Below are 25,622 nucleotides of genomic sequence, written 5' to 3'. Positions count from 1 at the left end.
TGTGAGACAAAGTCAGTTGTTATGCTCAGATTAAAGAGATTTGGGAGAGGATCTGCCAGTGATTGTTCAGTGCTATTTATTAGGCAGCAGGTATGTTTTCACTTTCCATGAATGATGCATTTTTTTATTTAGAAGTGCCAGTGCATTGTTAATATCCACAAGATCAGAGATGGTACTGTCACTTTAAGTAAGCTCTCCACGGTGTTGAGTGTTATTGCTTATTTTCCAAAATAGCTAAAGAAGGATTTATATTTGTCTTTGGCATCTATTCTTAGTATAAGTTCATGAGATGCCCATGTTTTCTTGATGTTTTTTTTTCAGTTTCATTGCTAGATGAAGGACTTTTTTCTTTTATTGTATAGTTTGTTTATTCTTGTGGACCACCATGCAGGTTTGCTGTTAAACTTCCCAGTTTGCTAGATCTAGTTGGGATAGTTAAGTTTGTTGGGTTAAATCTCTGCAGTGTCAGCATTTTGGGTAATATTGCAATACATGAATTTCTAAAATTCCTCATAGAATTGTAGGATTTTTGTGTGTTTGAAGTCCTTGAATTCTGTGATATTTACATCTGAAGATTTAGATATTTTGATGAACAAGGTTACTTGTGTGTGGTCAGACTTAACCAGCAAAGGGAATAGCATGGGAATGGTATATACAGATGCTACATTTGTAAGGACCAGATCAGAAGTATTCTGTCCCCTAGAGGGTTCTTTAGCAATCTGATCCAAGGAATTCCTATTTATGTAGTCTTAAGAATTTCTGTGCATATTCTACATTGAAGGTATAGGTACCCCAGTCTATCACTGGGTAACTATGTCACTGAGGATAATAACATTCCTATTTATAGAAGTTTGTCTAGCATATGGATCTAACATGTTTTTTAGGGGTCATAGAGGTGGTCCTGTAGCATGCTATGATTTGATAGTTATGAAATGAATCTGTGTAAGTTCTGCTTGTGGTTTTCTAGGTAACTGTACTGAGGTTATGTGATGCAAATATGAGTACACCAGCACAGTTTCCATTGGGTCTAAGGGACTCAAGTGTTGAGGGCATGCTTTCTGAGCACTTAAACCAAGTTTCTGTAACAACACACACATGAATATGCTCCAAATGTAGGAGAGGCTCTAGGTCTGGTAGCTTGTTATTTACACTTTTGAGCAGGGCCACTTTGATGTGGTTCATTGCTTGGTTTGTTCTGGAAATTAGGTTGGGAGGCCCATTAGTTAGACTCTACCTAAAAAAAGCAATATGGGACAGCAAGTGGTTTTGCCAGTATGCAGAAGCGTTAGAATGAGAGGTGCAATCAGTCTTTGACAAAGCAAGTGTGGTTGTTAAACAGCTCATCCGTCACTGACACATACTGGACCCCCCTGGAATGAGTTAAAACCAGTCATGTTTTCCTTTTCTACATGTTTATTGAGGGAAACATTCCACTCAATACAAAAGTCTTACTTGCATTTGTGACATACATGGAGAGCTCTGGCATGTCTCTTTGCATATCCCTCTAGGTTTTGTGCATAGTAATCATACTTTTCTGGGTTAAGGGTCTTAAGAGCCTGTGGAACATTGGCTATCTTGGCTTGTGAAGGACAATTCATCATCATCCTTCTCTTGTCCAGCCTTGTGAGAACAGAATCGGTGTACCTATGGAGTCATCAATCACTAGTGCATTTTTATTTATGTTAGTAGCTTGTTTTAATGTTCTGGATTTAGCATAAGTATCACCTGGACACTCCCAACAGTTTGTTTTGTTGCCATTTGGTGCTGTAGTGCATGGTTTATATGGGACCTGCTTTTAATGGGTCTTGAAGACTTGGGCAAGGACTTTTTAACTGCTTCAACATGTGATAATTTGGCATGGGTTTGTGTGGGGCAGTGAGACAGTATGCAGTGCTCACAAGATGTGTTTGACTGTGAGAGTAATGTCTCCACTGTAGCTAAGTACTTGCATTTCTCACAACCATATAGTGTTGAACTTAGCAATAGATAAATGTCTGTGAGCATCAGTCACTTGTTATACTGCCTGAGTATACAAAGTGCCATGAGGCTGGTAACTAAGGGAAGAGTAGTTTTGCTGACCTTCCATGTTAGACCAAGGATACAAGGAAAGGTTAAAGTAGGGAAGTTAGATTTGTGTCACTTTCAGCTAGCTAGATGTTGGCCCTAATATCAATGAATCAAGTGGATGTTCACTCAGATAGCACAGGCAGGGAAAGTACAATCTGGATTTCACTGCTGCTGATATTATTGTTTATAATATAGTTAAAATAATCAATTAACTACAGTTTATGCACCAAAGCTACTTTTATTCTTAATACTTAGTTAAAATAAACAAATAAGTGGAAATGGATTTAGTACTAAAACACTATGTTCTAGTGCAGTACTCTGGCTGACTGTGAGAGCAGATTCTATGGTACAGTGCTTTGCAGACACTTAACTGCAATTTGTCCAGCTTGTACTTGAGTGTGGGACTATCTATGGCTTCTAGGAAAGAATTTGAAACTGAAATTGCCTGCATCTGACAGATACAGTGTTGTGTGGTACTGCATGGATCAGCACCCAGTGTAGTTAAACTGAGCAGAGAAACTGAAAGAACCAATAGAAAAACATTTTAGGATTTATCCAATAATGGCTACTTTCAGAAACTACAGCAATATATTCCTTGGCAAAGAATAATCACTACTAGCACTCAGAAAGCTATCATCCTGAACAAAAGCTATCCAAAACTGCAGATAAATGTAAAAACTGGGAGATGCACAGAGAACACAGTTAACTGAGCACTAGGTGATACTTCATAACACAGTAACAACCAGGTGACTCTTACACACACAGTAAATCAAATTTTAGTCCAACCAGACTAGAAAATAATAAATTTTTTGTTGTCTGCTTGATCAACCCAATGTCATCTCTATCTTCACTCAGTTGGTATACTTATTACTCCTCAGGCACTTTGGGCTGGACCCACAGGGAAAGCTCACCAAGACCTCTCCATCCCAGATGACACTGGGCTCCTAAAAGGGCAAATGTCCTATGGCACATTCTGTCTCTGCCACTGATCTCAACAGCTTTCTTTTTCAAGATTGAAGGTTGTCCCATACCCTCCATTGTGTAACAGCCAAACAATTGAAGAAGCAACAGTTGAAGGTCCACTTATTCCTCAGATTAAGCTTACCAGTCTTGTCCCTTCAGAACAGCAAGAGTCAGGTGGTAGGGAATGGGCCAGCTGGTGGGCTAAGAGGACCTTCCCTTCCACTTAACCCTGCAGCCCCTAACCCCCTTGCAAGATCCTTGAGGTCCATGATAGGTACCTGACCTTGGGGAAACATGCCTGCCTTCATACACACATATGCTATTCTCCTGCCTTGCTAAGTTTATTGCACTCCAAGACAGATTGCTGCTAGCAGGCCAGTGCTCCATGGGTACAACATCTTGTGCTCTCTAAAGGTGTGCTGAGTCAAAGGTGCCTCCATCCCAACAGGATAGGTGAACCAACAACATGTGAACACTCCTATCTTCCCTGGTTCATCCCATCCACTGCAACAGGTCATCTGGGGCAGAGGCAGGGCTTCATCCCTCTATGCTGTGATGGTGGGAGGGTGGTACTCTGCTTGGTTTTGATGTTCTGTGGGAGACTGGGCAGCACAGGAGCTATTTCTACTGAATGTTTACTTCAGTTGCCTCCAGAAGAGTTTTGGATTTCCATGGTGTCTGATTTGCCATAGATGTATACCATTTTTTGGCAAAATTGGCATGCACTCATTTCTGAGATTTCTGAATATGTTGCTGTCTTTCAGGAACCAAGACAATTTTAGTTTTGAAAAGGCTATGTACCATGACTTTATCAGTGACTTGACTTCAAATGCAAGATTCATACATGCTACACTTCCATTGAGAGACATGTCACTGTGCACTTTAAACAGTGCCATACTAACTGACAAGAATATTCTGAATTCTCAAACACTTCTGCACAGGAGACCAATATTTCTGGGATAGGTCATGAAGAAATTCTTCTTCCGAGAAGCAGTAGAAGCCAGTTTCTCAGTATGGAATGAGATGGTCAGTGTTGGTTACATGAACATCTAAATACAAAACGCTGAAGACTGATCATTCAGATATGCATGTATGTTACCTGCTGCAACAATCCTACATTGACAGTGGACATCAGTCCAGTCAGTGATGGTCTTGGAATCAGATTTAGGTCTATTCTGAAAAATAAGATGATAACTTGAGTGCAATGATCTCATGATCATTTTACATGAGAAGTCATTGTTTTTATTTATTTTTTTATTTTATTTTATTTTATATTTGTTGACCGGGCTAGTCTAGCTGGATACATATCCATTTTTAGCAGAGGCCCAGGGAGAAAAGCTCCATGCACAAATACATTAAGGCATTAAAAACTTAGAAAAAAATGACTAGCTTAAATTATACAGTATAATATGTAAAGAAAGTACATTTTGTGAATACTGTACAGAGACATTAGAGTAGATTTTGGAGCTAAACATGTCTTAATTCAATAGAGGGGTTACAAATACAATCAGGCAACAGTTAAACATAGTAATTAAGCATCAACATTCATTTGAGAGAAAAAATAAAAACCAATAAGTAAGAAAAAGAAAAATAGAGACTAGGAAGGACAAAATGCAGGTAATTTATGTTTAAATTAAATGAGATGTGAAATATTGTGTTTAAGGTCAGCCATTACATACATTAGTGCATGACCTAAAATACATTTAGACCACAAAAGAGCATGGCAAATATAGCCTAGCATGAGACAAAGATTGCAAGTTAAAACAGTTTCTGAAAAGGAATCTCACAGTTTTGATTGTAAACTCCACTTAAAGTAATAACACTACAGTATCCATTCTCAGGTGCACAGTAAAAATGCTGCATTGATAGGACAGCCTGGCCTATCTTTTCTGAAGAGTTGGCATTATAACTGGATGATTTCCTTTTTAGAGAGACATAATTTTTGCCATGATTCAATCAGGACAAATGCATCTAGTCTTGATAAGTTCATATGTGAGTTTGTTCTTCAACCACTATATTCTTACTGCACAAGCACTCTGCTGTGTCCTCCCAAGTACAGAGAAGTGACTGTTATTAACTCTGTATACTGCATGGCCAGTGTTATGCATGCCCCCCCCCCCCCAAAAGTAGGGATCATATTCAAATACTATTCAGTTTTTGTATTTCATCCAATACATATACTTATTGCATGACAAACCATTTTGTAATGGTGTATGCCGCTCACAGCTCTCAACTTTTAGGAACAAACCCAAAAAATAATGCGTGTGTGTGTGTGTGGGGGGGGGGGGGGCTAAGGGCTAAAGTCAGAAACAATATTAAAATACAACAATGATTCACTTAGAACATTAATAGTGCAACAGGTTTTCCATCAGCATGTATTTTCTTAAGAATAAGAAATATGCAATTCTAATGTCTGGCATTATTAACTAACTGTAATCCTCAGTGATTTAGCAGAAAATTAAACATTTTATGAGGGAGAGGGCAAAAATGAGGCAAAGCCAGGGACATTCTGTGAAATCAAGCACAGTTGACATTACGGCAACATCCATGACAAATGTGGCAGAAGACATGAATTTTCATGAGCTGCCACCTCCTGGGGTGATGGGGACAGGAAAACACGAATATAAAGTTTTATTCAGGAGGAGTGTTTATAGCAAGACGTATAAAATTCTCATGCACATATTGACTACAGACTGCTGATTAAACATCTCATTGACAAGTTGACAAGTAATTTCCCATAACATGTTCATATATAAAATAATGAGTGCTGGGCCATAAAACTATTGGGCTGCAGGATACGCTGAACTGCTGCTCAGTACACTATATATTTCCTGCACTATGCAAGCTCTATCGACCACAGTGCATAGCAGAATGGTGTGGATCGGCCACACACAGAAATCTATACATTTAGACATGTAGACTGACATACAGGATATTGTAACACATCACGCAGCTCTGACCATATTTCCAACTTTCTTTTGTTTTACTTTGTTTGACATGGCTTCTGTCTTTCACTCCCTGTTTCTCTTTATTAGTGACTGTTATTTTATTTCTTTTCATCCCACTTTTTTTTTTCTCGTTTAGACCTCTCATTTGTATCAATGGCTATATTTTCTACTCCAGTTTAATCAATACAACTGCATCAGACAGTAATGTAGTGACTGCATGGTGACATCCATTTATGTTAGACAATAGTGTACTGATGTACAATGACAGCCATGATATGTTGTGTGATTTTTCCACCCCCGCACTTCTTTGGCAGTACTCCCTTTTGCTCAAATCACCCATCTTTAACCTTCATTATGTAAAATGCCAGGATACACCATAAGTTTAGTCAAATAGGTTAACTTGTATTGTGAATAACATGATAGTGCATCCAAAACAATACTAACACTGCAGGCATCTCACATGCAACTGACTAGCTTAGATATACAATTCATTATGAGTTATATACAGTCTTAAATTAACAATACCATACAATTTTCTTAAAGTTTCTATGGCTATGTTACAAATTCATAACATATACAAACACTCAGTTTTATTTCAGCTATCAACGCAAATATTTTTTCACAACTCATACTGAAGTCCAGTCCCAGTCTTTAAGACACACATGAACCAGTAGAGGGCATAACTAGGTTGGAGCAAAAAGGAGTAGCTACCCAGGTGCAAGTTCCCAAGGGGCACAATCATCAGATGTGAATTGCATGGGAGTGAAGTAGTGGCAGATTAGATGAAGTGCTTAATGTGAGGTGAGTTTATGGTGGTAACTCTAGCAATCTGCTTGCTTCAGTTTTAGGAAACAGTTTAGAATTTTTTCATTTGTTATTCAACTTTATGAAAACGTTTTTTACTTCTCATCCTTCAGATGAGGGGGTGACAGTTTCAGTATCTACACAGAGTGCCAGATGAACTAGCTATGTCAACATTCCTTTCCCTGTGTTTAATACAAGACAGTGGTTAGTAAACAGGTATATAGGTTCATAGGTTGGTACTAGGCTATCGGCCCTAGGGCCTATACAAGCCTAGCCATAACAATTCCCTGGCAATTTCTTCCCACAATATTTACTTCTCTGGACCCCTGTCTAGCAGGGCGACTGACGTGATCCCCGGGGTGAATTTCCTATCCCCCATCCAATCGTCAAGGTTCCTTTTGAAGAGGGCCAAAGAGGCAGTCTGCTTGACATGTATGGGCAGTCTATTCCAGAGTCTGGGGAGTCTCTGGGTCAGGAACCTATCTCTCCAACATGTTTTGTTCATTGTGATGACAAGGTTTAGATCCATGGAGCATGTGGCTCTGAGGGATTGGGATTTCTTTAAGTGCATCATGTCCAACAGCTCTGACTTTGACATGGCCTTGTAAGTTAAGCAGAGATCGCCTCTGAGTAGACGATATGCGACAGAGTATAGCTGGAGTTTTTTTAGATGGTCAGCATGGGGCACCTGCTTTAGGCCTGTGATTCTTTTAGTGAGGTATTTCTGCGGCCTTTCCAGTTGTTGCAGATATCTTGAGAGGTACATACCAAACGGGGCATTGTATTCTATAATGGGACTAATGAGGGGTGAGTACAGTGGGACAATGACCTCCTTTTTTCTGGATGAAAAGCCCTTAGTGATGAGGTGTGCCACATAGAAGGATTTTCTGACTGTTTTGGCGATGTGGTTATCGAAGGTGAGATCACTGTCCACCTGTGTCCCTATGTCTCTTATCACACTTTCTGTGTTTAGTGTACTGCCACCTATGTGGTAATTCACGGGTACATGTTTTTTTCCCAAATGGGATAACTATACATTTCTTGGCATTGAGCTTGAGTCCATGGCTCTGGCACCAAGCATCTGTTTCTGTAAGGCCCTTTTGTAGAATATCCACATAATTTGGGGATTCAATAATGGCTCCCAGCTTGCAGTCATCTGCGAACTTTGTTAGCCAGATTCCCTTAGTGTCCACCTGTACTTCAAACAAGTAGAAGCCAAACAAGAGCTGTCCCAGGACTGAACCCTGAGGTACTCCACTTGTCACTTGTCTGGAGCTGGATTTGGAATTGGCTACTTTTACAGTGGGCAAAAAATGAGATGCTTTGTTAATATACTTTAAAATGTGTTTCCTTTAAATTTAGGTATTCACATTAGTGGGCTACACATAGATTTTTCTAGAAATTCATGCTGGAAGTAGTATCAGTGATCACCTAAAAGGTAGAGAAAAAGAACATGCATGCAGTCTTACTTTACTGTATGTAAACTGTGCATAACAAGTAAGATTATTTTGCAAATCCAAACTTATTAATTGTTCGTTTTTGTTAGTGCAGTACTTCAAGGTTTGACTCCCTGCTCTAGTGAAATTTTGACATATATTGCAGATATGCTAAGAACATGTAGTCTTCCCTGGGTAATGTGAAAATACATCTTGATTAATAAAAAAAAGAAGTTTAGGAAGAGATGTTATTACATTACATTTGTAGGCTGTCAGAAGGAGACCACAATTTAGTGTCCTTTAAGTGTAGTTAACATCACATCTTCCATCTATACCTACTTTTCTCCCTAATTTCTCTTCACGTATCATGTGCCCTCTTCAGGGTCTGTATCCTCTTCAGCACCCATTCTGGTACTCCATTCCATGGGTTCACAACCCCTTCTGAAGAAAAGCACTGTCAGTGTTCCAGCAAATATTTAATCCTACAAAATACTGCATTAACTCTCTTCTTATTCTGTTTTGTATGTTCAGGGTGACCTTTTCACATCTCTCTGACATGATCTTTTTTTTTTAAAACACCTTTATTGAATTGTCACTTGTGACATAGGCAAATTTACATTCATATAAAAGTAATTAAACTATATTAACATAACAAACATTATACTCCACATATATTGCTATATATCATATATAACCTGAGCAACATTACCTAAATTATTCAATTCCTGCCTTTTTTTAAACAAGAAACATCTTTATTAAACCATCCATTACTACATAGGCAATCTTACATTTATATAAATGTAAACGTATCACACTGACACAATCCTAGTTGCAAGCATTTTACATCACAAACCATACTAACACACTCCCAGTTGCAAATATTATACATAACTTATAATCTATTCAATCTTTCTCACTCAAACATTACATAGCTCATTTAAGTCCTGCTGCCTTTTAAACCTCATTCCTCCCTTGTATGTATTGTTCCCACATTTCCCATTTTTTTATGTATTTGCTCCTACCTTTTTCTAAAGATCTCAATTCCAGTTGTTTTATCTCTGTTGCTATATTCACTACTTCCAGTATAGTTGGTTTAGATTTAGAGTTCCATTTTCTGGTAATTGCTTTTTTGGCAGCCACCATTATTAGACACAGCAAGGCCTTACCAGGTCTAGGCAATTCCAATTTTGTATCATAGATCAGAAAAATCATTTCCCTCATCAGACCAATCTGCCCACCCAGCATCTTCGACAGTGCATCCCGCAGGGAATCCTTAAAGTCCACCAACTGACTGCACTCCTATAAAATATATTCCCAATTACCTCTTTCTTCCCCTTCACACCTCGAACATCTGTTGTCTGCCTGAGGATAAATTTTCTGGAATCTACTTGGGGTATATAAATATCTATGTAAATATTTCCAGGCAAAAATCCTAAATATTCTAGATTTTGTTGCATATCTGGGAGACAGTGTTTCTTTGAATTGCTTATCCATTCTCTCTTCACAATCCTGTCTAACCTCCTCTGATTGATTCTTATAGTTATCATGCAATATTTTATATGCTCTACTAATTATTGCTTTTTTAATGGTAGCTTCTGTTCTGAATTCTATTAAAAACTCTGCCAAAGTTGGTCTTTCATTTAGGACCCCCTATTTCTTTCTCTTTGCCTATACTCTGATATCAATCCCTGATAGGGAAGGTAATCTCTAATCTGCAGTCCAAAATACATTCTTGGCATCTTCCCATTCTATCATCTTTCCCTGCCTAGTTATTTGCTCCCAGTTCCTTGGTTCCTTTGCTAGTTTTCTCCAATAAATTCCAGCCTCCCTCTTGCCTGTTGTCTGTATCTCTAATTGTAATCATCCCTATTGGCAGAAATTACTTTTTCCATTCCCATGTTGGTTTAGTTCTTAGAATACTTTCTGCTACTTTACAGACTGTGAGAAATGTAGGTCTATTATAATCTTCTCTCTGTGATACTCCTACTGATTCTTCTGCTGTGCACACTACTGGACCCCCCCTTTCCTCCTATTTACTGTAACAAATATATACATTTTTTCAAAGCTTTGCATTTATTTTATATTCTTATATTTTATTTATCTTGCATATCACATTTCTTTTTTATTCTTATATTTTATTCTCCCGTTTATTGTAACAAATTTATACAGTTTCTCAAAGCTTTACATTTATTTTATATTCTACTTCCCTGATGCTCTACTTAATCTGCTTTTGAATTCACACAGATAAACAGACATCTTTAGGTCCTGACCTGGGATAGCTGGTTGATTGTTTTTCTCTTCTCACAGCTTTCTCCAAGTCCTGGTCCATAGCCTCCTCCCCTTTTCTTGTTCTCCTAACATAATTCTCCTGTAAGTTTCCTAGCCCTGTCAAACCTGTTTTCTCACAGCTTTCTCCAAACCCTGGCTCTTAGCAACATAATCTTATTGTAAGCTTCCCAGCCCTGTCAATCCTGTCTATTCCCTCCCTTTTCCTCTTGAGAGTTTACTTATTCATCCCCTGAGCTGTGGCACCATCTTTAAATACTAAAAACCTATGTCTGACTGCACTCTGTTTCTGTCTGTCCCACGAGCATCCCTCAGTAGTGTGCACAACTGTAAGTACCATTTGTACTTATGATTGTACTTACAAATTGAATTAAAAAACCTGATGTAGAAAGGCACCATCTTTTGACTTAGCTTTTCTGCCCTTGCTTCATAGGAATCCCCAGTAGAGTACTCGCTTATACCATATTCCATTCTTTTTTAATTAGTACTCTATCGAGTCATAATTTACTGCATGTCCCTTTCTAAAACCCCCTGGCATAACTACATTATTTTTCTACTTCTCCGGGAACTTCAGCTCCCCATTGGTGCATAAATAATAAAAACAAACAGAAAGGTAACATTCAAACCAAAACAATAGGCTGCCCTAGTTCTGTAGTTGCTAACCTTCTCACTAATTGTTTTCTGTTTGGCAACTACTGCTCCTCCCACAAGGTGTAACCCACTCCGTTCGCCCTTCGGGCTCACTCCACTCCCCTACCCTGCCCCCAAATTCCACCCGCCCCCCCCACTACCTGTACTTTTATACATCCACTGACTCCTCCCCACCCAACACCTCTCCAATCACAATACACCTAAGCTAAACCCCATCCACCTATAGAGCTACATCACCCCAAACATCCACCCCTCCTACAATGCTCTACATTACATCTCTCCCTATAACCCCATTTGCCCTACTAATCTCTCTGTCTCTCTTCTCTTACCTATCTCACACTTTTTCCAACCCTTGACATAACTCTCACACACACACACTCCACTACATCTTACCATCAACCTCACTTCCCATCCTACTCATCCATCTCACATGAACTCTTTACTTCTAACCCAATCTACTTTTTCAAACCAAAACTGCTCCCAACCCAACACCCCCTGTACTCCCCTCTTAAATATGTTACCAGAAAATCACTACTCTCACACAACCCAAGCTGCCATTGCCCAGCACACTGCCTCACTCTTCTATTCTACCACATCTCTCTCTCACTAGCTAGTGACATCCACCCCAACCCCAGACTCATCCCTAACATCAATCTCACCAAACCCTCCACTCAACCCACAAACTCAAAGTCCATTCATCTTACAACACTTAATTCACAAAGCCTAAAAAACAAACTCCCTAACCTCCATGCCTGGCTCTGCCATAACCACCCCGACATTAACTCTGTTTCTTAAACCTGGCTGAAAACCTATATAAAAGATAGCGAAATCCTACCACCAGGTTCCCAAATCATTCGCAATGACAGAGCCCACAAAAAAGGAGGTGGAGTAGCAATAATCTACCCCACCTTCCATACCATAACTCCAATAAAATACCAACCTTTGCCAGCACTGAAATTATAATAGGTTTACTGAAAATAAACAACCACAAGTCCATATGTATCGCTGCCCTCTATATTCCCCCTGGTGATGATATCAAAACTCTTGAAAACATCCTGACCTGGTTTTCCTCCAATATAAAAAATGAATCCTCTACACTCGGTGATACCAATATCAACTGGAATACTATTAACTCTGAAGCCCTGTCCCACACAATCAACCTGTACAACTTCTCCCAACTAATACTATCTCCAACCAGACCAAATAAAGACGGTACCTCTGGTACCATCATTGACTGGATCCTAATAACTCACACAAACCTTATCATCAAAGCTGGAACATTAAGTCAAAAAAGAGGCCAGTACCAAGAATGATAACTTGGTTTATTTTGAATGTAAAAAATCAGACCGGTTTCAGCACATTTGCCTTCATCAGTGATTACCATGCAACTAGGAATGTCATCCATTTATATATCCAGCATTAATTATCAATCAATCAATAAAGCATTTAAAGGCACAGTAGAGAAATAATAATATGTATCCCTATACATCATGAGAAAAAATCATGAAATAATTTTTTGGGAAATGCATTTTAAAATGTTACAAATGGTCATTAAGACCCAGGGAAAATAAAGCCCCCAACTTAACTATCCACATTTTGATTTTTCATTTAATAAACTGTGCCAACCCAATTTTTGAGATCTATCACCCCATATTTTATCAATGATACAAAAGTGGAATACCGCTGATTTGCGAGTACATACTTGTCTGTTAAGTTCATTGGTCATGCGTTTATTCCTGATGTCGCCTAAATGCTTTGACATCCTGATTCTAAATGGCCTGGAAGTCTGCCCAACATAAAATGAAGAGCAGGAACAGGTAGCTAAATAGACCACCCAGTCCGTGCTGCAGTTTGAAAAATATTTGATCCTGCATACGAATTTGGTATTTTTACTGGTAAACTCCATAGATTTTAACATGTATTTACAAAAAGAGCAGTGCCCACAGGAGAATGATCCAATCAATTTCTCTCCTGTGATAGTTAGTTGATCCTACATAGGGTCCCGTTCTGTCCTGGATTTATAATGGTTAACTCATTACATCAGAGTGACGCCTCCAGGTGCATCAGCAGTTACCTTCTACTGCTCCTCTAGGCATCATATGTTATTTGTTCATACTTGCATTAATAATTCCAAAATCATGCTACATACAAGGTATCAGAATATTTTATCTTGAAGCATACATGATGGCAAACACAATTGAATTGATATCTGACCTCTGTCAGTAAGTATTTGTTAGAATTGTAAGATGGTAACTTAATTTTTAAAGGCTCAGGCCACACCCACTAGGAGTTAAAGGTACACACTCAAAAGAGTTATACTGGACGGAATGAGTTAAGGTAAGATCCTAACGTTCTACCTCTACGATATGAGAACTTACATTCATCTGGAAGGAGATTAGATAGTTCCTCATTTGCCATGAGAATGTTCCAATTTTTATTAACTACATTTCTAATGGTGTGAATGTTCCTACTATATGTAGTTGCAAATCTGAGAATATTTTCTGATGGTGATGTTTTTTCATGATATTTTAATAATTCTGTTTTATCCTGCCCTGTGGCCCAGTTGCTGGCTGTTATAATATGTCCAGGTTTGTAGCCTCTCACCTTAAACCTGTGTATTAAATAATTTTTGTGATATTCTTAGTCATTCTGGGAGGAGAAAATCCTTTTGATACGAAGGAATTGGGACTTGGGAATATTCCTAATGATGTGATCAGGATGTAAGCTTGTAGCTTCAAGAAGACTGTTATATTGTGAATATTTTTGGAATACCTGAGTTGACAGTGTATTATCTGTATTTCTACAAATCTCCACATCTAGAAAATGAATTTGTTGATGGTGCATATTGAGTGTAAATTCAATACCCCACTTGTTATTGTTGAGGTATTGAACAAACTCCAAAAGATATTCTGTATCCGCCCGCCAAACTAACCAACAGTCATCCAGGTATCACCGCCAAATATCCATCTCACCCAAAAAAATGTCATGTAACTCATCATATATAAGGAATTCCTCCAAGTATCCCATAAAGAGATCTGCATAAATGGGGGCAAAGGATGCCCCCATAGCCGTACCTCGCACCTGCCAATAACATTCCTTCTGAAAATAGAAGATGTTTTTTGTAAGGACTACAGACTAACAATGTATTGAAACCAGGAGGATAAAGGTTTGCTTTCTGGAGCCAATATTCTAAAGCTTTAAGCCCAGCCCAATGTGGAATGTTTGTATATAGGGCCGTAACATCCAATGTACACATTATCCATCCTGGTTCCAATTGCGTATCACTTAGAATTCTGAGGAATTCAGTTGTGTCTTTGATCCTAGACCTAACCATTTTCAGAAGTGGCTGTAAGTACTTGGTAAGAAATTCTGATAAGGGTTCCGTAAGTTACCTGATCCTCTCAGCGATCACCTACCAGCCTTCACCGATCATCTCCCATCTCCATTGCATAAACAAAACCACTACATCCAAACCCTCAACCTCTCCTCTTTCAACACTCTAACTTTCTCCGAATGCTTAAAGCATACTGACTGGTACCCTCTAAAACCCTTCCTCTAGATGATGCCATTTCCTACTTTAACCACTCATTCCTAACCCTTCTCAATCAGCAAGCCTCCCTCAAACCAAACACATCAAAACCAATCCCTGCCTATGGTTATCAAAAGATGCTAAACTAGCTTTGCACCAAAGGGACAAAAAATGGAAACAATATCAAAAACATAAAAACCCTAACACCCTCCTAGAATATAAGCAACTATGAACCTCTACAAAAAAACTAATAATTAAAGACCGCAAAGCCCACTACTCCAAACTCCAGTCCTTGCACTCAACAAATCCCAAACAATTCCGGGACTCCAGCTCATCCATGCTGCATCCTGGCAACAAAGAAACCCCCTGCCCAGACCCCAACCTCAAAACAGCCAGCCAGTTCAACTCATTCTTCATTGACTGCATAGCTAAACTATCAGCCTTCTTCACCCACCTCCCCCTCCGGCCCCCACCATCACTGCAATCATCAACCTTCCTCCACATCCTTCTGCCTCAAGACAATCCCCACAATCACTATAAAAAGACGTCTCCTCAAACTCAAACCCTGTTGCAAAGCACTCAGCAACCTTCCACCCACCTTCCTCAAACAATCTGCAGACAGCATTACCTATCCCATCTCTATTCTTATAAATAGAGCCATACAAGAATCATACATCCCTTCTATCTGGCACCATGCTTACATTATCCCCCTCCACAAAGGTGGCAGAAATACTGATACCACCAACTTCAGGCCTATTGCCATCCTTTCCCCTCTTTCTAAAATACTAGAGAAAACAATACAAGTACAACTCATGGCACACCTAACACTAAACAATCTCCTCTCCACCACCCAACAGGGTTTCCATCCTGGCCACAGCACCATGACCGCCCTTCTTTCTTTTCTTGAAACCATAAACCTCGAACGCAACTCAGGCAAGTTCATATCCACACTATTCCCAGATCTGCCAAAGGCCTTTGACACCATCTCACATACCCTACTATATCCCAACTCTCCACCCTACACCTCTGTCCCACCACCATCACCTGGTTTTCCAGCTACTTTTCCAACCACCAACAAGCTGTCCAATGGAAAACTTCAACCTCCCCTTTCCTTCCCATACCTACAGGTGTCCCACAAGGTTCTGTTCTTGGCCCTCTTCTCTTCAACCTGTTCATTAACAACTTTCACCAAGCCATCCCAGACTCATCTATCATCCAATATGCAGATGACTCATCAATCATCTGCTCAGCCTTCTCCCCCTCCAAGCTCTTAGCAAAACCCAACTAGCCTTCTCCAAAACAGAAACCTTCATGCAGTGTAACCATCTGGCAGTAAATGCAAATAAAACCAAACTAATGTTTTTTCCCCTACCAAAAACTCCATTGACAAATCCACATTCACCATACAGAGCCAAAACAACACCCTCCTTGAAATCATTCCCAACACCAAGCTTCTTGGCATCATTATTGATGAAGAACTAAAATGTGACACCCACATCCACTCCACAATCAAGAAAAACCACCAAAAGTTAGGTCTCCTCTACAGATACATCCACTTCCCAAGCCCCTCTACCCATCCAACTGTTGCATCCACCTTTCTACTCCCCTCTTTTATGTATAGCGCCCCTCTTTTCACCAATCTCCATCTTGGCCTTTGGTCCAAACTTGAATCATGCTACCACAAGATCTCCAAATTTGCAACCAATTCAAAAAACTCATCCCACCGCTGCCAATCCCTCCTCACCATCAACTGGTTTGAACTACCCAGCTACCTCAGTTACCTACAACTCACCATTGCCCAGAAGCTCATCTTTAAACCTGCCAACTGCCCAGCTCTTGCTACCTCCTTAAAACCTTACATTCCCCACCGCTCACTCAGATCCAAAAACCAAAATCGTCTTTAGGTCCACAAACCTGCATGACCTCCTGGCCATCTACTGCTGTCCCAGTCCTTAGCTAAACAGTGGAACTCTCCCCACACACCTATGCAGCCTACCTAACCATGCAAATTTCAAATCTCAGCTACACTCTCATCTTTCTTTCAAATGGGAATGCCCTTGCCACTCTCAAACCTACCCCCCATTCCACCTTGCACTGACTAATCCAACTACCTCTACTATTACTTCATCCCACCCAAAACAATCCCTCCCCTACCAAAAACTAATTTTCTCTCTAATATCTATTGCACAATACTCTCCAATCTCAATTATACTATTACCCTCTCCATACATAATATTTTCCTCACCTACTAATGGCTAGTAGCTATATATTTTGAAATGATAAACCTACAATGGAGTTTATAACAAAAATATTCACTTTATATAAATGTTGAAATTCCTGTATTGAATTAAGTCTTTTCATTTTTGTAACATTGTGACAAGCCAGTTGCAAATATAATGGAACTTATCTGTAAATGTTTAATTAGCTGTATGAACTATGTCCTTTTGTAACATGTGAAATGTAACTTGCAATTATTGTGGAGCTTTTCTCCCCGGGCCTCCACTGAAGATGGGCTCTTCATGGCCCAGTTGACTTCCCCGGTCATCAAACTTAAATAAAATAAAAATAAATAAATAAATAAATACTTTATGGATATAATATTTTATATGATTATTGTTATTCTCCTTAAAGGCCTGCATCCAAAATCCCACACTCCCGGCATGATCTTGTGCAACCATTTCCTCCCTGTATCTTTTGGTCCCAAATGACAAAAGCTCTATATCATTTAGTTTCTTGTCATATCTCTTCCCCTGTAATCCACAAATATTTTTGGTGGGTATCCCTGGGTCTATATTATTTAGTCGAATGGCTATTCAGTGGATACCCATTCATTGAACACCTATTTGTTGAAGCCTCTGCAAACCAGTGGTTGGCCACCAACTGGAATGTGCCCTATCCCCACTGTAGTGCAATCTTAGAGTTGGTATATTTAGTTAGGGGGTGGGGGGCATAGACCCTCATCTTGGCAGGTTTAAAATTTTATTTATTTATTTTTTTGCAGTCACTTGGTTGGCCAACTGCTCATTTGTCCTACTTAAAATTTGCCATTCGATGAAGAGCATCTTCGACTAATAGATGTTTGACGAATGGCTATTCACTAAATGATATAGACCCGGGTTTCCTCTGCATTCCTTCTAGCAACAGGGTGTCTCTGTGTGACTTCCAGAACTGCAAACAGTTTTCATGGTGTCTATATCAGTTCTTCAAAACCACAATACACTGAACTACTTTTCAACAAAGAAAAACAGTGAATGTTCACATCGGTGAATGCATTACACAGGGAAAGGAGTTACTTGCCCAATATTGGAAAAATGCCATTTTCCCCACTGTAGTGCCATCTTGGAATTGGTATATATAAGTAGGGGGGTGTGGGGGTTACAGCCTCCCACCTGCATGTGTTTGATATACTGCGGTGTGTGTTATGAGTGGAATGTTGGGCAAGTAACTTCTTTCCCTGTGAAATGCATTGACCGATGTGAACGTTCACTTAAGTTTTTTTTTTTTTGTTGAACCGCAGTTTGCCAGGTTACAATTTCGATGAACTGATACAGAGCCATTCTCAGAATGTGATATTTACCACCACTTTTATTCTTATTATTATTATCCTTCCAATCTGCACCTGGTGGACCCTCCTGGGTATAATCAAAGCCCATAAATCCTATTCTGCTCTGATGTCAGACATGACACTTTCTTTCTATCATCTGGCATTTAGCACAGATGGTTAAGGCTATGGACTGTAGTTCCCTGTGGTACAGGGTTTGATTCCCTAAGCCCTTGTTTGTCTGCTATGTGACCTTGAGCAAGTCACTTAACTGGATGTTGCTCGTGAAAAGGGACTGTGTGGCCAGTGGGCCTACCTGGTTAAGAAATGGATATTGCTGTTATTATTATATTCCGTGAACATTTATTGATTATCATGCCACCACTAATAAGAAAAGCATCAAATGCAATTGAGCATTATCCTTTAAATTTGTGGGGGATGTAGACATAGTTTTGTATGTTCAAGTCAAACAACTGTTTTCCTGTCCCAAATTAATATTGTTCTTAGTGGTTAAGTAACAGATAGAAGTGGTGATAAACACTTATCTTTAAATTTGTCAACCATTTTTAAAACTGCAGCATGCTCCATTACTAGTTATAGGTATATTCAAGTTTTAATTTATTCAAGTTTTAATTTATTACTCAGTATTTGCATTGCTATTATTAAGTTAATTATGTACAGAAGATGAAAACACCCTGTATGGATGTTACTTTCTAGAGATCATCTTCATGTCTTCCTGCCTAGTTGTCTCTTTAGAACACGAGTGACCTTAATCATTAATCCTGAAACAAACAAAAAAAAGACTGTTTTTTTTAAGGCTAAAGCAATAACTATCCTATGGTTTGATGAGCAGATGTTATCAGTTAAAATCTTAATAAGATATCATCATGTTTTAATAGCTTTAAAGGGTAATACATCTTGAGTTATGTCTTTTCCATATGATTGTGAAGCAGCAGTATATAGTATTTTGAAATGATTCTGAAATTTCAAACATTACTTGTTTTAAATGCAGAAAAAATCAGTTTGACTATTTCTTCAGTTTTTTTTACAAAGATTGAGTTACTTCAAATGATCTATTGTATGATCCCAGTTATTTTCACTAGGAGTAATATATAATTACTGACCATGGGAGGGGTAAGGCCAATCTAACATAAAATGGAATAGGTTAATTTGAGCACCAAAGGGAAAACTGGCCAGGGATAAAATGGCCTGCAAAGGCAGCTAGCCTAGTACTTACCTATGAACCTATGAACCTAAGCTTCTGCATCAGTGATGCCATTTTCCCTAAATTTGCATTTTCTCCAGTGTACCTGTCAGAGAGAAGTGACATAAGTAAGATTAGTATCCTGAAACATGCAGCTAAGCATGGTCTACTGTGTCCTACTTTCTGTTTAATCAAGGCAGCCTTGAGCTTTCTTTTCATTCTGAATTCCATAGTGTGTGATCACATAGACCACTGTGGACAGGCTTCAAGAACGTATTATGCTCTGTGTGAGGGAGATTGCAAAAGTCAAAACAAAAATATGTCTGTTTTCTATTCAGAGAAAGAGTGTCTCTGAAGTGCAAAGCTAAAGCACAGAAGTGTGCAAGTTACCTTTTTTTTATGTTCTATGTATAGTGGCCTGAAGCACAATGTACATCTAACCCATGCAACCTACATTAGGGCTCTTAAGACCTGGGTGGGGATTGCAGAGACAGTACTGCAATGAGAGATGGGTTGGCAAGTACTCATTCATTACAGAAAATGGGACTTGATGGGTGTTAGTAACATTTAACCTACCCACATCCTAGAAGAAAATTTTTATCCCAAATAGCAAGGTCTTTTGCTGCTTTTATGGGGCATCCTGGCCCTTTGCCACTTTGGCAATATTTACATGGCATACATTATGTCATTTTTTCATAAATAATTCCATGGTACAAGGTAACACTTTGAATAAAGGGATGATTTGGAAGTGGTCACAGTAAAAGGAGGGAACAAGAGATCACATGGTGTCATTGTACTGGGATGCCCTTCATTCACTGAATTTCCACAGGACGTGCCTAAATAGAAGCACTGGAAAGGAGTATATATGTAACTAAATGGAGTACCACAGACTGAACTTCAAGAAGGATAGGTAGTTGAGTTTATATGCAACTAAACAGTGTACCAGAGGCTGAATCACAAGGAGAAGCTTAGAGGAAAGCTTAAAAAATATCATGTGACAGTGGGAACATGACAACTAAAGGAGCAGATGAGATTTTATTTTATTTCATTTATTTTGATCATTTCCTTTACTAGCTCTCCAAACTCTTCTAGCTGTCATTAGCACTTTTATCACCTCAGCTTGCAGAGCTTTATCACATCACGTCACCCAACAATAGAAGGGAGGACAACTCTTTCCATGGTGAATTTAACTTACTGTATCGCCATCTTATGCATTATCAGTGAGGGCTGGAAGTTAATTATCAGGTGGCTGGTATTCTGTAAATGGTAGATTTTACCTGAATGGCGTACAAGTTAGACTGTTTGTTCAAACATGCAGTGTATGCAGCATTGGTCCCATCTGTGCATTAATTACCCACTCTCTAATTCTATTCCTGTTATAGAGAGCCAGTGATGGGTTAATTCACCTAGTGCTACACTCAGGCTTCCATAAAAAGGTACTCCTATGGCAAAAAATCTCATGCTGTCCTTCGCGACAGCAGAAGAGACGGTCAAGCAATCATTCCTAAGTTTCCAAGCTCTTCAGGTCCAACAGCTGCTGTTTGTACCAAAGCCATCAGTTAGGGCTTAGTCAAGATCACAAAAGTATAATTTGGAATAACAGTAAAACAAAACAGCACTCTCTTGGTATTGTAATGTGAATACAAAATTCTTTGAATTATGAGGTTGTCTCTCTCTGGCAATTTATTGATCTGATCATTGTTGGTAAGCAGTGTGGATTATTTTATCTGCCTTAACACAACTTTCTTTAGAGCTCTATTATTAATCTTGTACCATACTGTTTTATACTAGGATGCAAAAAGACTCATAAAGCCTGCTTACTTAAAGACTCCTTTATGTCCTCAACTATTATAAACATTTTATTACACTTTGTAATATTACAAAATTACTCTTGCATTATAAAATGTGAATAACTTCTTTCCAAATATCAGTATTTAATCTGCTGGTGTAATGTGACTAAATGTCAAGTACTAGAATCATGACAAATAGTGCTGCATGGATACAAAACATGGCGAACGTTAGCATTATGGATGAAAGTGGGCATGCAAAACTCATTCAATAGGCAAGGGCAGTCAGGTAGTGAATTACATATCAAAAATAGAGGAATACTCAAGCTTTGAGACAGAAATTCACAAGTATAAAAAGGAAGAGACGCTGGTTGCAACTATATGGGTGAAGCTTCAAGGAGGTTATGTCATTGCTTCAGTATGACGAGATGGCTTGACAAAGTAGTGCAAAATTAGTAAGAAATGCAGATATAATGAGAATATATAAACTGTGAAACCTTCATGACTTTTAAGATGTTGATTTTTGATAACCATTGCTATCAGTATTAGGCATGAGAAAAAGGCCTTGTTGTCTGAGCCAATAATGCAATGTAATGGGATGACTTATTGAGCAAGATGAGATGGGGAGATGGAAGGACAGCTTTGCAGGAGTTTGTTCATTATTGTCATTATTAAGGATACAGTGTAACATTAGATTCACTTTGGGAGACCACAGATAGAAAATGGCAGGATATGAAGGAATATTAATAAACAACAGAATCATGCACTGACATAGGGGTAGCTCAAAAGTCCTAACTTGGAAGATTCCATTTGCATTCACCCATGTAGAAAGTAGAGACAGACATAACTTATAAAAAACATGCATGTAGCTTATAAATCTCAAGTGAGTACAGGATAAAAGTTTCTATCTAAAAAAAAGAGTGAGAAATTATTAGGTGTGACAAAGCTGGGATGGAAGGAGAATGTGAGACCAACAGAAAATATATGGCAGAGCAATAAACATGACAGACTCATGGAAAAAAAGATGCAAATGAACTAAATACTGCAATTTCTTGGAACTTCATATATATTTATGTAGCTTACATGGTAAAAAAGATGCAAACAAACCAAAAACTACAAATTCATGGAATTGCATATAAATGTTTATGCAGCTTATATGACTTTTTTAAATTCTGTCAGAATGGACAATAGAACATAATAAGCTGGACAGCAATATCAAAGGACTGGCTGGAAATATTTTAGCAAAATTTGTTGCCTTTAAAAACTTTCCATTTTTACTAAAAAAAAAGTGCTGCCCTTCTGTGAATACGGCTAAAATATAAAAAAAAGAAAAATTAGCTTTAGAACGAATTAAATGCTTTATATTAATTTACTTAGGTGCTCCAACATCTCAAAAGTGTTTCGTTTGTCACTAAAACTGGTGAAAAAATGCATTTTGATATCAATGGTGATGCAGTGGCAATGTATGACATCATCAATGTACAAATAAATGAACAGGACATGTTTAGAACCATCAAAGTTGGAAGAGTCAATCCTACTGCTCCCCAGGGAGAAGAAATGAGCATAAACATGAGTGCCATTTTATGGAATGAAATATTTGATCAGGTATGACGTATTTTAACAGACAGACATTATATCAATGATAATGCATGACAGGGAGAGTGTTAGTGTCCTAAATCAGAATGCCTACAAATACTGTGAGGCAAAGTGACAGAAGCAAAGGGATTCTTAATTACTGAATGAGCTGGCAAAAGAAAGTATCACCCAACAGAGAGTTGGTTTATTTGGAAAATAACATTTTGTGAAGCAAATTACAGTTGTTATGTGCATACTGCAAAATGCTGATTAATAAAATAGTCCTTTTATATATCACCAAGACAAGTATTTTAAACAGTCCTTTAGCAACCTTTCTTAAAACAGAATTTACTGGATAACAGACTTAACTTCTTCTTTGAAGAAAGCAGGTAAAATATTTAATATTCTCTGGCAGTGACGTCTTCAAATCTAGTGGGCCATGGCTGACCAAGTTTGCAGATGACTGCAAGCTGGGTGCTGCCATTAATTCAACTAGTGATGTGGACATCCTCCAAGAGGGTCTTACCAAAACAAATGACTGGTGCCAGAAACATGGCCTCAAACTCAATTCCAAAAAATGCATCATCATCCCTTTTGGGGGGAGTGATGTCCCCACAAATTATCACATTGATAATAAGGCACTAAGTACACAATCAGTCATGAGAGACTTGGGAACCCAGGTTGATAACAACCTGACTTTTGACCACCATATTGCCTCTGTTGTATGGAAAGCTTTTTACATGGCCCACATCATTATTAGGGGTATCTCATCCAGGCACAAGGTGGTCATAACATCCCTGTATTCTTCTCTTCTCTTATAAGACTGATTATTCAATACAATGCCCTTTTCAGCATGTGCCTCACAAAGCACATGCAGCAGCTGGAGAGACTACAGAGATTCCTCACCCAGAGAATCCAGGGCCTGAAACATCTACCCTACACAGATAGGTTAAAAGCCCTGTCCCTCTACTCAGTCTCTTACAGACTCCTCAGAGGTGACCTCTGTATGGCATACAAAGCAATCTCAGACCCCACCCTGATGGGACTGCTGCATATCGGCAAGTCAAGCTCCTCTCGAGTAACCCGCACGTGAGACCTCAACCTGGTCTATGACATCAATAGGACTTGTTGGCAGGAGAGATTTGTGTCCAAGATTCCCCCTTTTATGGAATAGACTCCCTCTCCACGCAAAGCAGAGTACCTCATTAAACCTTTTAAGTGCAACCTGGATAACTGGATGGGTAACAGAAAATAAACCCCTGGGATTCCACCTAGAGTATGTCCCTGATGGACAGTTGCATAGGGTGCTGACTTGTTGGAACATGGGGTAAATTCTTGGCTAGGCTTGTAAGGGCCTCAGGGCCAATAGCCTAATAACTTCCTCTGATCCTATGAAATACTTAATATTCTGTGGCATTTTACTCACCATTTATTATATAGACAATGCACTTTATAGTAGGAAAAAGTCATTTTTAAAACTCATTGTATTGGTTTCTATATGTAGAGCTAACGTTAGCAGCTTTTAATAATTTCTCTGATAATTTAAAAACAATTGTATGGGCTCTGAAAGGTTTCCTTGAAATTTGAGAGTAGGACTAATTTTCAAACAGCATTTTTGAATGACTCATTCATATGTAACTACCAAAAGTGATGACTTTCTTAACAAAAATGGATGAAAAACACTTATTGCCATTAACCGACATATCTTTTCTCCAAGAGCTGGCTATTTTGGTGCTAGTCAATTCAGAAGCTATACAAAACTAAAAGAGTTTGAAACATTTTCTTTGGCATTTGTTTCAAACATTTTGGTGATGAACACATCCGTTAGGAATTTTTGACCTAACACAATCAACTTGAAATGTGAATTAGGCTGAATAGGAACAGAACAAAATAACATAAAGTATCTTTTAATCTTTCCCCTCACACACGTGTACATGAGCAAGCCATGCTTACACACATACACACACGCACACGCACTTGCACACACAGGCATGCACGCACGCTTGCGAGCACACACACGCACACGTATGCACATACACTTGCACACGCATGCACGCATGCTCACGAGCACACACATACGCACACGCATGCACATGCACTTGCACACACGCATGCACGCTCGCGAGCACACATCAAATTCTATTCAATAATAAATGAGGTTATAGCATGTATATAGAAAACCAACCAAGCATACCTTCCAGAATGTAATATTTAAGTCACAATTCATATTATAAAGAGAAGCAAAACAAGTATGCAAAAAGTATGATACTTACCTTAAAACATCAAGAAGAACATGTGGTCTTTTGGGAACTGAATTTTGGGACATTGTGTTCCCCTTCCCTCATTTTATTACTGTACCCTCTGTCAGTGTTGTCTGTCTTCCCTCGCTATCCACTCCAACCCTCTTTCCTTCCTCATACTTCTTTTACTTTTGTAACCAGACTCCCATCACTTTATACAGGAAAAATGGGCAGGTATCCCACAAAAAATTTACCCCACCTTCCCTACCTCCATCCTGCTCATTCCTTAGTTATTCAGTTTATGTTGCACTCACTGTTTTCATCCCCTTTTCATCGCTTTCCAGTACTCCCATTCCAACCTTTAATCTGGCCAAAAATGAATAAACTCCTTCTTGGCCATTTAAATGTTTGACATCAGAGCCATGTTGGTGCCTGTGGACAGCTGACCAGCACTGCTATTACTCAACATGTAGCAAGGAGCTAGTCTGTCATATCTCATAACTCCAGCTATTATGTACAACCACTATTACACTACTTATGTTGGATTTACTGGTACCTGCGTACCAAATGTTAGTGGTGTTGTGTGGCACT

The 25,622-nt window shown here is 38.8% G+C and overlaps 1 protein-coding gene across 1 annotated transcript in view; it reads left to right on the top strand.

The window, feature by feature from the left end:
• Window positions 1-25,622, top strand: part of LOC122788693 (extracellular calcium-sensing receptor-like) — a 143,066-nt gene that overhangs the window by 84,348 nt on the left and 33,096 nt on the right. Inside the window, exon 4 of the mRNA XM_044055588.1 lies at window positions 22,594-22,821. Within this exon, the coding sequence (XP_043911523.1) occupies window positions 22,594-22,821 (228 nt within the window). The remainder of the gene's footprint in view (window positions 1-22,593; window positions 22,822-25,622) is intronic.

This window comes from Protopterus annectens, chromosome 14.part0, assembly GCF_019279795.1.
Source record: "Protopterus annectens isolate FY-2018-M chromosome 14.part0, PAN1.0, whole genome shotgun sequence".
Taxonomy (NCBI): Eukaryota; Metazoa; Chordata; order Ceratodontiformes; family Protopteridae; genus Protopterus; species Protopterus annectens.
This window is presented reverse-complemented; position numbering and strand designations above follow the sequence as displayed.